At 40.9% G+C, this 14769-nt stretch overlaps 1 protein-coding gene across 1 annotated transcript; it reads left to right on the top strand.

The window, feature by feature from the left end:
* The first annotated feature begins 3707 nt into the window (after positions 1–3707).
* On the top strand, positions 3708–10911 carry LOC118942941 (uncharacterized). Its single transcript, XM_090214713.1, has 5 exons — positions 3708–6039; positions 7587–9593; positions 9888–10051; positions 10134–10354; positions 10693–10911. Exons 2-5 carry the CDS (start codon positions 8465–8467, stop codon positions 10844–10846), a joined length of 1668 nt encoding a protein of 555 aa, XP_090070839.1. The 5' UTR covers positions 3708–6039; positions 7587–8464; the 3' UTR covers positions 10847–10911.
* The last annotated feature ends 3858 nt before the right edge of the window (positions 10912–14769 follow it).

Raw genomic sequence — 14769 nt, 5'->3', positions numbered from 1 at the left:
AAAAAAAATATATACAGGGGGGTGCCGGTACAGTGTCAATGTGGAGGCTATATACAGGGGGGTGCCGGTACAGAGTCAATGTGGAGGCTATATACAGGGGGGTGCCGGTACAGAGTCAATGTGGAGGCTATATACAGGGGGGTGCCGGTACAGTGTCAATGTGGAGGCTATATACAGGGGGGTGCCGGTACAGAGTCAATGTGGAGACTATATACAGGGGGATGCCGGTTAGTTAAGGTAGTATGTACATTTATGTAGAGTTAAAGTGACTATGCATAGACGACAACAGAGAGTGGTGTGGAGAGGGGAGGGGGGGCAATGTGAATAGTCTGGGTAGCCATTTGACCAGATATTCAGGAGTCTTATGGCTTGGGGGTAGAAGCTGCTTAGAAGCCTCTTGTACCTAGACTTGGCGCTCCGGTACCGCTTGCCGTGTGGTAGCAGAGAGAACAGTCTATAACTATTGTGGCTGGAGTCTTTGACAATTTTTAGGGCCTTCCTCTGACACCGCCTAGTATAGAGGTCCTGGATGGTAGGAAGCTTGGCCCCGGTGATGTACTGGGCCGTTCGCACTACCCTCTGTAGTGCCTTGCGGTCGGAGGCCGAGCAGTTGCCATACCAGGCAGTGATGCAACCAGTCAGGATACTCTCGATGGTGCAGCTGTAGAACCTTTTGAGGATCTGAGGACCCATGTCAAATCTTTTCAGTCTCCTGAGGGGGAATAGGTTTTGTCGTGCCCGCTTCACGACTCCTGGTGTGCTTGGACCATGTTAGTTTGTTGGTGATGTGGACACCAAGGAACTTGAAGCTCTCAACCTGCTCCACTGCAGGCCCGTCGATGAGAATGGATGCGTGCTCGGTCCTCTTTTTCCTGTTGTCCTCAATCACAAGGGTAAAGTGATAACATTATGCCTGCATGTAATATTCACTGCATTTTAAGTATAACTTCCATTGTTACCTTATACACAACGTGAATGAAATCTATCATTATTTGAATAGGCTCTATCCATTATTCTGCCTTATTTTCTTTTTTAGTATTTTTTTCAGTGTTTGATTAGTAGTTTGTGACTAATCACTAACATTGAGTGGCTGCTGCCAACACACTGACTCATCTCTAGCCACTTTAATAATTAAAAATTGGATGTAATAAATGTATCACTAGTCACTTTAAACAATGCCACTTTATATAATGTTTACATACCCTACATTACTCATCTCATCTGTATATACAGTACTCTATACCATCTACTGAATCTTGCCTATGCCGTTCGGCCATCAATCATCTATATATTTTTATGTACATATTCTTCTTCATTCCTTTACACTTGTGTGAAAATGTAGTTGTTGTGAAGTTGTTAGATTAATGGTTAAGATTACTTGTTAGATATCACTGCATGGTCGGAACTAGAAGGACAAGCATTTCGCTGCACTCGCATTAACATCTGCTAACCATGTGTGTGACAAATAAAATTTCATTTCATTTGATTGATTTGTCAAATGTAGTGTGCCTGCTGAGAGGTGGAGGGGATGAGAGGCAAAAACATAATACTCTTCTTCATGTATAATTGCTGCTGAAGGTGCTTCCACAAAGTACTAATAAAAGGTCTGAATACTTATGTAAATGTTTTTTTTTATTTTTATAAATGAGCAACTTTTTCTAAAAACTTGTTTTTGCTTTGTAATTATGGGGTATTGTGTGTAGATTGATGGGGGGGGCGACAATTTAATACATTTTAGAATAAGGCTGTAAAGTAACAAAATGTAGAAAACGTCAAGGCCCTGTACATACAGTACATACTGTATAAATAAACATCAAATGTTACATACTACATTACAGGTAACACTTAACAAAACATTTACATTTAATCTGTAATCTATTGATGTGACTAAATGTATCTGCTGTTTGCTATTGTGGGAACGGAAACACTTTAAACATACTACATTTAGAATTGAAGAGGTCTTTAACCTCCTGAACTAGATCTGCTGGGCTCCTCCCACCCTCCTGTGGTCCAGTTGTGTTTACACCTATGAACAATTAAAATAACATGGTGCAGAATGACACTTTACATAATATAGGACAAGTATAAGCACCCACCTAATTATTATGATTATTATTATTTATGAAAAATATGCTGAGGAAAACAAGAAACGCAGCAACCACAATGTCTGGCTTTTACAATAATACTTTAGGCCAAGTGCTGCACCTCCTTTTGTCCTCAATGTTTATTCAAGATGAGGACAACAGCCTCCACCAGCACATCCTCCAAATCAGACAACTTAATAATGAGAACATTTATTAAACTACATGAGGAACCAAACATTACATTTAGAAGAAAGTCAATTTGACACTTTTTCTACTGAAAACAAATGACTGATTATATTTTCTGTAACACAATCGTTCTGTTTAAGTCATCTCTGAACCTCTTCTCTTCTTCAAACTTCTTATCTTACCCTATGTGAGGTTCTAAAACAGAAACACTATTAACCCTCACTTATCAGGCACTAATTTGCCGCTTTTAAGTAAGAGCCAATAGCTGCAGGGTTGCTGGTTCAAACGACTGGAGGGTTGCTGAAATCTAATTTAAGTGATACCTAATAAGGGTCCAATAAACAACATATGAAACGCTTCGAAACTACAAATTAGAGGCTAAAAAGTGTGGGCTAAAATATAGTGTTAGGCTGCCATCCTAACGTATGTTACTCTGAGCTGGGCTTTAAGTTGCTTTATATGGTCATCCACTCTCCTAGCGCTAATGTCTTCAGTCATCTGTCCTTTATCCCTTGACTCCCTGAACTCCTCAGTCATCGTCTGGAATTTCCTCCTCTAAACTCCCCAACCTGCCACTGAGAGTTGTCAGGTCACCTGAGATGACAATATTGTATACTGATGTCAACTATAACAGAAGATATTGTCGTGGTGAAAGTATCGTGAGCTATTGGCGTATTTCAACCATACAGGATCACCTTCAAACTGTTCATGCTCACCTACGAAGCACTGAATGCGCTGGCGCTAAACATACCTTACTGACCATCTGCACCCCTAGATTTCCGACCTGCTCACTGCACTTCTCTAACAATGGCCTCCTCATCATCCCTTGCACCAGGCTCCGCTCCATAGGAGACGTTGCTTTTAGCAGTGCAGTACCCCAAAGAAGCACACAAAAACTGATAAAAACTGGCACGAATCTCCAGTTTATTGTACAGAAGTGATGGTACAAGACAGTGGAGTGGGCACTGCACCGCAGGATACAGTTCTACCGTGACAGAGCCAAGGCGAGCACACCATTCGCTACCTTCTGGACTCTGATCTGAATTATTGACCTCTGCCTGAGACTGCCTGCCATTCGCTACCTTCTGGACTCTGATCTGAATTATTGACCTCTGCCTGAGACTGCCTGCCGTTCGCTACCTTCTGGACTCTGATCTGGATTACTGACCTCTGCCTGCTGTTCTGTACCGTTTGGACTCTGATCTGGATTACTGACCACTGCCTGGGCTTGACCTGTTGTTTTGCCTGCCCGCTGTTCTAGTAATAGGCTTTTGTTGCTTCGACACTGTCTGCATCTGGGTTTTCCCTAAAATGTGATACTTTCTAAATATGTTGGAATACTAATTGTTTTATGCAATGAAGAGTAAATGTGTAATGAAACAATTCACTTTTAAATTGTTCTCTAACATTATGGAATACCCAAGTTGACAGTTTTTTTTTGGTGTGACATGCATCACCTGTGATTGCGCCCAGGTGCATCTCGTTATTGGTGGGTGGGATTTTCCCTATCAATTCCCAGTTTTTCCCAGTGGCCAGAAGATTCTGATTATTTGTAAAAGTCAGTGTGCCTTGAGAGGACAAGAGGTGAAGGTGCCTTAAACTACATTTCCAGTAATGGCAGCCTGGTAGTTGAATCTTAAGTATGGCAAAAGTATGACCCCAAGCCAGGACCAGCTCTCCTTCTCCCTGGGCACATCTCCCTAAACCTGTGATCTTATATTTTTTTTAAGTGAAAGCTAATAAGTATATATTGGTGATAGGATCATTGTATGAGCATTAGAGCTGAAGATATTTTTAGATTATTGTGGAGCGCTGCAATAGTGATTATAGAGATGTGACTCTAATATTGGTGATGAAAGATATTGGTGCTTCAGAATAAATCTGTATTTGAAATATATCTCCGGCACATCAGATACAACTGATTGCATTAGGCTGTATCAAGGGCTTTGTGATTCGTTGGCCAGTCAATTCAGGTGTGATAGTGCCGGGCTGGATAAAAATGCTTTCTTACTGTTCATTAGGAAACACGGTATCATTTTGTACTTCCATAATAACTGCTATGTACTTAGTCTAGCAGTATTGGTTGTTAGATAACAGCACAACTCCAGCCAACATGTTTCAGAACAGTGTTGATACTGCATGTATTACTGTGTACTAGTTATATAGGATTGAGGGCAGCTTGATGTGACTAGATACACTCATTACTAATTACGTAGACATCCATCTCACAGCTGCTGAATGATTATGGATTGATAAGTGATTTGTAGTGAACCGCATAGTTTTAAGTAATAGATTTCTGAATATATTTCACTTATGATTCAAACCGTGGACCTCATTCCTGTAAATTACTCATGTGCAAAGACCTTGCTCAACAATGAATGTCACATCAAAGTTGACTTCCACTGCTATTCTGATGACAGCCAGCTCTACCACTCCACCAAACCCACCACTCCCCTCCCTCATCAGCTGCCTTCACGACACCCAGAGCTGGATGAGCATGAACCTCCTCAAATTCAACAACAAGAAGACCGAGGTTATGCTCATTGGCCCCAAATCCACCCTCTCCAAGCATTACCATAGATTACTTCCTGGTCCCTCTAAACACAAGTCAAAAGCCTGTCTCCCTGGGCAGTTCCCTCTCTTTCGAACCCCACATAAAAACCAACACCCGGACAGCAATTCACCAGCAATTGCAATTAATACATGTTTACTTCTGTTGCTAAAAAAAAAGTACTCTCGTAAAGCATAGAAGATCAGACAATCTGACATTTTCCTAGCATATAAAATGACATATTTACACCGGATCCAGAAGTTCAAACGTCGTCGCTAGCTAGAGTCAAAAATAGTGCCTCGACCCCTCCCATGGCCCCCTAGTGGGCATCCACGACACAAGGTGGACTTCCTCTCTGGGTGGAATGCAACAAAAAGAGTCTGCTGCCCCGCCAAAAACCGACTCCCCCCACATGCACACAGATCAAAGGAGGGCTCTTCTAGCCACCTTCACAAGCGTCCCAGAAAGTCTCGCCTCTGGGTTTACAAGCTCTTCTTTCGGGCTTCGCCTCTTCCTACAAATACTTTTTATAACTAAACCAAGATAGACCACAGCCTGTTTCCAATGGGAACAAATGAGTAACAGTGGCCAGAACAAAAAAGGAGATCGAATCCCCGAGCTGACAATATGCATCTGCATATTTCCGTTAGGGAACGCCTACTCAGAGTTCGCATGTGCAATAACTCAATTCGCCTTTGCATTCCTTCTAAACAAAGCGATGTTTTTACAACCTTAGCAAAGGTTAAATTCTACAAAACGTTGTCCACCTTCATAACAGATTATAGTTTTGGTTACAGAAAACTGGCTTCTTCTTACTACAATATTTGGTAGTGATTGGAAACGCCAAGCGGATGCTTCACATTTTTACATCCGGTGAAATATCTGTCTCATTGTTCTATCGGTTCTTCCTCTCTGATTTCAGGAAGAACAGTTAATGTCCGTGTTCGAGGTTAATGGCTAGAAGGGATACAGCTTTTGTCAAACGAGCCTTCTAGCCATGTATGTGTTCAAGAGTCAAAAGCGCAATGTATAATGGGTAAATTGTGACTGAGTGACTTTTTAGTAAATAATAATGAGTCGTTACTTATGATGCAAGGTGATTTGTAGATCAGTCAGTAGACAGTCGCCTGCAGTCGGTTTGATGCTCTCGAACGCGGCCGATGTTTCTTCCGCGTCAGTAGAGCGGGCACTGTAACTTCAGCTTTTCTCCTCTTAGAGGTATGTACATTTGAAATAGATTTAAGGCTATTGGCACAGTCCAGTGAATGTTTCTCTTTCCGAGTTATGTTATAGTGGAGACTACAAATCCTCCGCATTTGAAACTATTAAAATGAGCTTTTCCAATAGTCTCGCAATAGTACTGTAATGAAACAGGCTGAGTGCAGGCCTCGAACCTTCGACCTTCTAGCCCGAAATCCAACGCGCTATCGACTGTGCCGCAAAAGCATGCTCGTGTGGCAGAGTCGAGTCCAGGGTCGATATTTATAAACTGGTATATGGCCAATATACCACAGCTAAAGGCTGTTCTTTGCAAGCCTGTTCTTTCACGACCCTAGTGCCTGGATACAGCCTTTAGCTGTGGTATATTGGACATATACCACAAACCTCTGGGGTGCCTTATTGCTATTATAAACTGGTTACCAAAGTAATTAGAGCAGTAAAAATAAATATTTTGTCATACCTGTGGTATACGGTCTGATATACCACAGCTCTTCAGTGCTCGAACCACCCAGTTTATAATTAAGCAATAAGCCCCGAGGGGGTGTGGTATATGGCCAATATACCATGGCTAAGTGCTGTTCTTAAGAGCAACTCAACTTGCGGAGTGCCTGTACACAGCCCTTAGCTGTGGTATATTGGCCATGTACCACAAACCCCAGAGGCGTCTTATTGCTATTATCAACTGGTTACCAATGTAATTAGAGCAGTAAAAATATATGTTTTGTTATACCTGTGGTATACGGTCTGATATACCACGGCTGTCAGCCAATCAACATCCAGGGCTCAAACCACTCAATTTATAAAGAACCTTTTAGGTTGCCATATAGCCCCTTTGGGTTGTAGTAAAGCAACATAAGGTGTTGGTTTCATGAGCTGAAATAAAATACCCCAGAAATGTTCCATACACACAAAAAGCTTATTTCTCTCAATGTTTTACATCCCTGTCAGTGAATATTTTTCCTTTGCCAAGACAATCCATCCACCTGACAGGTGTGGCATATCAAGAAGCTGATTAAACAGCATGATCATTACACGTGCATTTTGTGCTGGGGACAATAAAAGGTAACTCTAAACTGTGCAGTTTTGTCAAACAACACAATGCCACAGATGTCTCAAGTTTTGAGGGTGCGTGCAATTGATATGGTGACTGCAGGAATGTCCACCAGAGCTGTTGCCAGAGAATTGAATGTTAATTTCTCTACCATAAGGTCTCACAACCGCAGACCACGTGTATGGCGTCTTGTGGCCGAGTGGTTTACTGATGTCAACTTTGAACAGAGTGCCCCATGGTGGCGGTGGGGTTATGGTATCGGCAGGCATAAGCTACGGACAACAAACACAATTGCATTTTATTGATGCCAATTTGAATGCACAGAGATACTGTGACAAGATCCCAAGGCCCATTTAAAATAGTTGTGTTTATATTTTTGTTCAGTATAAGTGTAGATTAGATATAAAGTTAGGCCTACTATAAGTCCCATAATTATTTGTTTTATTTCATTAAAAAGTTCAACTATACTCACCTCCTTGCTTTTCTTCCTCAGATGTCCCTGTGTAGATGACATCGTCAGGAATTATGGAACACAAGATTGATTTTCAAGAACTCCTGACCAAACTGGTTATCTCAGAGCCAACAGATCCTATTATCAAGTGCATTATTAATAATAATCTGGAGAGGCTGAAGAAATTGATTAGAGGCAAGGACATCAATGCATTGTACCCTTGTGTTGAGTTACAAGATGAAGTAACCCCTTTAATTGCTGCTGTTGCATTTGCAAATCAGAAGATTTGTACATTTCTTCTGGGAAAAGGTGCTGACCCCAACAAACCATCAAAAATACTTTTAGCACCACTGCATTATGCTGGACTGCATAAAGTTCCAGTGAATATAGTGACAACATTACTGGAAGCAAAGGCAGATCCAAATGGTCTAGTAGAAACAGGCCTACCTGTAAAACCAAAGTTCTCTCCAATTCAATTAGCACATGACAGAGAGGATGTTGTGAAGAAGTTGCTCGAATCTGGAGCTGTAATGTGGCTAAATCATGGCATCCATCCTGCAATTGATCTGAAATTGGCCACAATAATTGAAAACTTTGCTGAAGAGAGTGAGTTATTTTCCAAAATCAAGATTTTTTTTAATTTTGTGAAAGCAGTAAAACAAACATCCCCAACAGAAGTGTTCAGCAGCTTTGCCCAGAACCTTCTACAGGTGAACCCCCAAACCCACCTTACTATGGTTGACATGTGCTTTAACATTGAAGGTCCATATGCATAAAAATACCCCCAGACAGCCATTACATGGTTGAACGACTCCAATAAACTAGATTACTATGTTAAAGATGTAAGCAAACGTCTGTCTACAATTCCTCAGCTTTTTAGGGCAGGTGCATTGAAATCCTTGGATAAAGTTGTTTGCTCCATGAAGGAAATACCTAATGAGGTGTCACTTACCCTAATTCCTGAGTTAGTGAAACTGCTTTCCTCTAAAACAGAAGATTATCTCGTGCCATTGATCATTGTTACGCTCTATGGCATCACACAGAAGACAAAAGACAAGGATCGTTGGAGCAACTCTGACCTTGAGAAAATATGCAAGCACATTGTCCCATGCACACAGAGGGAGGGTTATCCCTCTGAATTGAAGATGTATGCCTATGCGTTGCTAGCAGATCTTTACACATTTAGTTGTGTTCCTGGTTACATCAGCTCTCTGGGACTGACTCCGGTACCTGAAGAACTACTTATCTGGGGACGGGATGAAAACCTGAAAGTAAAGCTGAGAGATTTAAACAAGTCCTTAAACGGACAACATTCTGTCTCCAAGTCAGCAAGTGAAGATTCAAAAGATAGTTATTTATCAGAAACCAACAAGAAGAAGAAGAAGAAGAGGGGAACGGCAGAAAAACAAGACATACCAAAAGAAGAGACAGACACACAAGAAAATAAAACCTGTTTAGCCTTCAATACTTCATCTACTCCTGTTGAGAAATCTGGCCTTGATGAGTGTTCTAGTGTCAAGCCGTTCCACCCCACCACTGACACGTCACCATTACAGCGCAAATGGCACAAAGTCAGCAAGCGGTGGGAGACACAGTTAGAGAAGCTTGCCAACATGGATGAAAGTAAAGTTTATAAAGTAGGAAACCTCACTATTGTAGATGATGCAGAATTCTACATAGCAAAGGGGAGTGATGGAACTGAGGTCTTCTTGGGCCTCAGGGATGATGGCACTGAAGTAGCAGTTAAGAGAATGACCAGATTAAACTATCAAGTTCTCAAGAATGAGGAGGAATTCCTACGTCTTCCTAAACCTGATAATCCCTACATTGTAAGATATGTTGACTTTGCCGAGGATACAATCTTTGGCTACCTTGTTCTTCAGCTGTGCGAATACACCTTGGATGAATACATCAAAGACCACTTACCAAAGGACAACCCTCGTGTTCTGAAGGAAATTGTACATGATGTTCTCTCTAGTCTGGGAGTGCTTCACAGTAAAGACACCAACATACTCCACAGGGATATCAAACCCCAGAATGTTTTGATAGGTAAGACCACATTTTATTATGTCTTGACTTAACCTCCTGTTTGCAGAGACCGCAGAAGACACACACCAATGAGCATCAGTCAGGGAGTAATGTGAAAAGCATTGAGGAGAATATGTTGTCATATGTACTTTATTTTGACTATACATTCAATGTCCGTTTTAAACAGCACTGATCATTGGATTAAAATATAATATGACACAACAATGTCATTCTATAATTTAACAATAATGATAATTCTGATATTTTTAAGCCACACATGTCATTATTAAACTGTTAGCATGGTTTTCTCATCAGATGTTACCGGCAGGGCAAGATTAGCTGATTTTGGTATAAGTCGACAATTGACCACGGGACAAACAACTGTAAAAACAAGAAGTGCTGGAACAAAATGCTGGATGGCCAGGGAAACGTTCGATGAGGACGGCGATATCAGATATAAGCGGAGCACTGATATTCAGGTTTGTGTAATGAAAATGGGTAACGTTATCATGGTTTCCATAATGTTTTTCTAATTGTTCAAATGCTTACTGTCATTTCCAGGTGGTTGGAATGTTGATATATTACATCCTTTCTGGTGGACACCACCCCTTTGGCAGAGGTCCTCGATGTGAGAGCAACATTCTGGATGGGAACTACAATCTGGATCACGTTGTAGATGAGGTTACAAATGACCTCATTGAGTGGATGATCAACGAAGACCCAAAAAAGAGACCTACTGTGGAGGAGACCTTGGATCACCCCTACTTCTGGGATGAGAAGAGGTAAGAAGAACTGCTAATACTAGTCAATCAAAAGGTTTGGTTAAAAATGGGCAATCTGGGATTAAAACAAAAATAAAGAGTTCATCCGGCTGTTTTTTTGTAAACTGCTGAGGGATGCAGCTGGAGAAATGTAACCACTCTTAAATTTCTAGATGGAACTACTGTATGTCTGCAAATACTGACCATCCATGATAACTTATCACACAGATAAAAATGGATAACTTGTTAAGATGATGCTAGGATGCTTGAGCACAAGAAGAGCCAATGCCCAAGTATATAAAATATGCAATATGTATGTATTGACTAGACATTTTGTACTGCACACTGTTGTCTTTCAGGAAAGTTGAGTACTTGAGAAGAATTGGGAATGAGAAGGAGGTCGGGAAGTATAGTGATGCTGACCCAGAACTTCTAGAAGCTCTGAAACAAAGTGCCATGGAGAGAACCTTCTGCCAGTGGAAATCCAAGGTGGGCCATGTGTCATTTTCTTAAATTGTGTTGGAGGCGGCTTATGGTAGAGAAATTAACATTCAATTCTCCGGTAACAGCTCTGGTGGACATTCCTGCAGTCAGAATATCAATTGCACTCTCCCTCAAATCTTGAGACATCTGTGGCATTGTGTTGTGTGACAAAACTGCAGATTTTAGGGACCTCTTATTTTCCCCAGCACAAGGCGCACCTGTGTAATGACCGTGCTGTTTTAATCAGTTTCTTGATATGCCACACATGTCAGGTGGATGGATTATCTTGGCAAAGGAGAAATGCTCACTAACAGGCATATAAATACATTTGCGCCCAAAATTTGAGAGAAATAAGGTTTTTGTGCGTATCGAACATTTCTGGGATCTTTTATTTCAGCTCATGAAACATGGGACCAAAGCTTTACATGTTGTGTTTATATTTCTGTTCAGTGTACTTACCTGTACACTGAGTGTACAAAACATTATGAACACCTGCTCTTACCATGACATAGCTTTCACCTGGTCAGTCTATGATCCCTTACTGATGTATCTTGTTAAATCCACTTCAATCAGTGTAGATGAAGGGGAGGAGACAGGTTAAAGAAGGATTTTTATGCCTTGAGATAATTGAGACATGGATTGTGTATGTGTGACAAAATATACACTACCTTTCAAAAGTTTGGGGTCACTCTGAAGTGTCCTTGTTTTTGAAAGTATCTGCAAAACACCAGTCCTTGCTGTCCCCAGTCCACCTGGCCGTGCTGCTGCTCCAGTTTCAACTGTTCTGCCTTATTATTATTGGACCATGCTGGTCATTTATGAACGTTTGAACATCTTGGCCATGTTCTGTTATAATCTCCACCTGGCACAGCCAGAAGAGGACTGGCCACCCCACATAGCCTGGTTCCTCTCTAGGTTTCTTCCTAGGTTTTGGCCTTTCTAGGGAGGTTTTCCTAGCCACCGTGCTTCTACACCTGCATTGCTTGCTGTTTGGGGTTTTAGTCTGGGTTTCTGTACAGCACTTTGAGATATCAGCTGATGTACGAAGGGCTATATAAATACATTTGATTTGATTTGATTTGAACAGGGAAGAGGAGACCCGGGATGCTGGCCTTCTAGGCAGAGTTGCAAAGAAAAAGCCATATCTCAGACTGGCCAATAAAAATAAAAGATTAAGATGGACAAAAGAACACAGACACTGGACAGAGGAACTCTGCCTAGAAGGCCAGCATCCCGGAGTCGCCTCTTCACCATTGACGTTGAGACTGGTGTTTTTCGGGTACTATTTAATGAAGCTGCCAGTTGAGGACTTTTGAGGCATCTGTTTCTCAAACTAAACACTGATGTACTTGTCCTCTTGCTCAGTTGTGCACCGGGGCCTCCCAATCCTCTTTCTATTCTGGTTAGTCAGTTTGCGCTGTTCTGTGAGGGAAGTAGTACACATCGTTGTATGGGATCTTCAGTTTCTTGGCAATTTCTCTCGTGGAATAGCCTTCATTTCTCAGAACAAGAATAGACTGATGAGTTTCAGAAGAAAGGTCTTTGTTTCTGGTCATTTTGAGCCTGTAATCAAATCCACAAATGCTGATGCTCCAGATACTCAACTAGTCTAAAGAAGGACAGTTTTATTGCTTCTTTAATCAGGACAACAGTTTTCAGCTGTGCTAACATAATTGCCAAAGGGTTTTCTAATGATCAATTAGCCTTTTAAAATGATACACTTGGATTAGCTAACACAACGTGCCATTGGAAAACAGGAGTGATGGTTGCTGATAATGGGCCTCTGTACGCCTATGTAGATATTCCATACAAAATCTGCCGTTTCCAGCTACAATAGTCATTTACAACATTAACAATATCTACACTGTATTTCTGATCAATTTGATGTTATTTTAATGGACAATGTAAACTGTATGTCATTTTAAACTGATAAAATATGAACTAATGTCATACTCAAGACTCTTTGTAAGTAGAGCCAGTGATCTGTGTTAAGGACATTTTGTATTCTACATTTTCACTGATAGACCTAATATACATACGATTTTTACAAACCAAGATTACATGGTTGTAGCATATCTATCATGGGGGATTTGAATGTAAAATATAACCTTGTGAAATCTAAGGCTTTTTGTTTACTTGTTTCAGTTTACTTTTTACACAAAGCATTGATATGATAGCAATGACTTGTCAAATGTATTGTTCATGCAGTCATTTTTTTTAAAGGAATCTAGTAGGTTTTGTCCAGTGTTGTCCACTTTTTTTTTTTTTTTTCCATTTTAACACAGCTGGTAGACAACAAAATATGCCTCAGTGACACTTCTACTCTAACAACTCAAACATTCATGGTTGTTTTTATTTAGAGGTTTATGGGATTTGGAATAATATGAATTATCTGGATGAGATTTTCTAGAGATGTCTGAATCAAAATGTTTACATACTATCGTTTTTTATTTTTTTATATCTGTGTATTGCTTGGTATGGACATGAAGCCCACCAAGTGTGCATTGAAACAACTGTATTGTTCTCTATTCAGTGATTCAATCAAGGAGCTCTGACGCCCTTTTGTGGATAGAACTGAGAATCATCCGTTTTCTATGAATTGAACACCAAAAGAATCCAGCAAGTCTCAATATAATAAAAGGTATAAAATAGCTAAATAGAACTGTACTTTTTTTCAACCCTCCCGTACAACCCCACCCACCTGCAACAGCTGGCATATATAACAAATCTCAGCAGCAGAAACACCAGCATCCCCACATAAACAGACCTCCTTCCCGGTATAAAGCCACAATCAGCCACATATCCAGTACCAGATCAACCATAAGAAAACAGACCTCAGAGAGTCGTCGGGAATTCTGACACAGGTTAGGTGACACTGGGTTGTCACTCCTGCATGGTGTCTGTAAACCTAAATGCCACACCTTTGTGCTTGCTATAGCTCTTCAGTATGGAAGCACAGACAACATTTGTCTTCTGTTTGTCTTTGGAACCAAGAGGTCTAGTCTGTTTTAAGAATACACACCCTTCCATTCTAATCCCCCTTGTTCCAGCACTTTATAAATTGTTTTTTTCTAAATATGACATTTCAGCCATTTGTTTTGAAAGTAGTGTTCAATTCAACAATTGTGTACTACACCATCCATTTCGTATGGTAAGTCCTACAATTTTGTTTGTGCAATTCGGAGGATATGTTACGAATTCCAAATTGTACAATATTTTACAAATAAGTTCTAAAGATCCTGGACCGCATCATTCACTTCTTGGCAGATTGCTTCAATGGCCCCGACTGCAGTGGAGGGGCCCAACACCACAGGAACTATATTGAGAGATATTACTGTTTGTTGCTTGCGTCATCCCTAAGATTCTATTTAGACATATTCAAGCCATCATAGAAAGTGAGATCGCAGCCCTGTTCTTTAGTGTCATCTCCTGGCTGCTGAGGTGGTGCACATCTAATCTCTGCTTTCCACCAGGCCTGCTGCTGGGTTCTATGAAAAGGAAGACTTTCCTTTGGCTCCAGTCTGAGACAATGGGACGGACGTGGCTCGGCACTGCACTGAAGTCCCTGCTGCAGTAATTCTGTGTTGACAACTACTTCTGCTTTCAGCACTTACTCACAGTGCTGCAGTGAAAACTAGGTTTTGACCTCATTTGCCTCTGATGGTTTCTCAGGTCTCAGCTCTTTACAGCACAACATGACTTCTATCACAGCAGTTTCACATAAAATACTGACTGTTCCTCAGATTCAAGTCTGATACAACTTTAAATCTTGAAGTACTTTGAATGGGAGTTTTAGTTTTGTTTCGTTTGAGAAGTTTCAAATGAAGGAAAGTGTCCTTTCTTAAGCATTAGGTCTAAACAGGGTGTACTCTGAAAGTATAGGACTTGATTTCAGTCAAATCAATTCAAATTCATACCTTCCTGACAGCAGGAGGTAAATGAGTATGCCTGCC

The sequence above is a fragment of the Oncorhynchus mykiss genome, chromosome 21, assembly GCF_057628025.1.
Source record: "Oncorhynchus mykiss isolate SJ-2025 chromosome 21, ASM5762802v1, whole genome shotgun sequence".
In the NCBI taxonomy this organism is placed as follows: domain Eukaryota; kingdom Metazoa; phylum Chordata; class Actinopteri; order Salmoniformes; family Salmonidae; genus Oncorhynchus; species Oncorhynchus mykiss.
The sequence above is the reverse complement of the archived record's forward strand: the minus strand, read 5'-3'. Positions and strand labels throughout refer to the sequence as shown.

Excerpts from the sequence above, each read along its gene's own strand:
- LOC118942941 (XM_090214713.1), top strand. The coding sequence starts at position 8,465 with ATGAAGGAAATACCTAATGAGGTGTCACTTACCCTAATTCCTGAGTTA. Across the intron at positions 10,052-10,133 it reads AGCGGAGCACTGATATTCAG|GTGGTTGGAATGTTGATATA; the intron begins GTTTGTGTAATG and ends TGTCATTTCCAG. Across the intron at positions 10,355-10,692 it reads TACTTCTGGGATGAGAAGAG|GAAAGTTGAGTACTTGAGAA; the intron begins GTAAGAAGAACT and ends GTTGTCTTTCAG.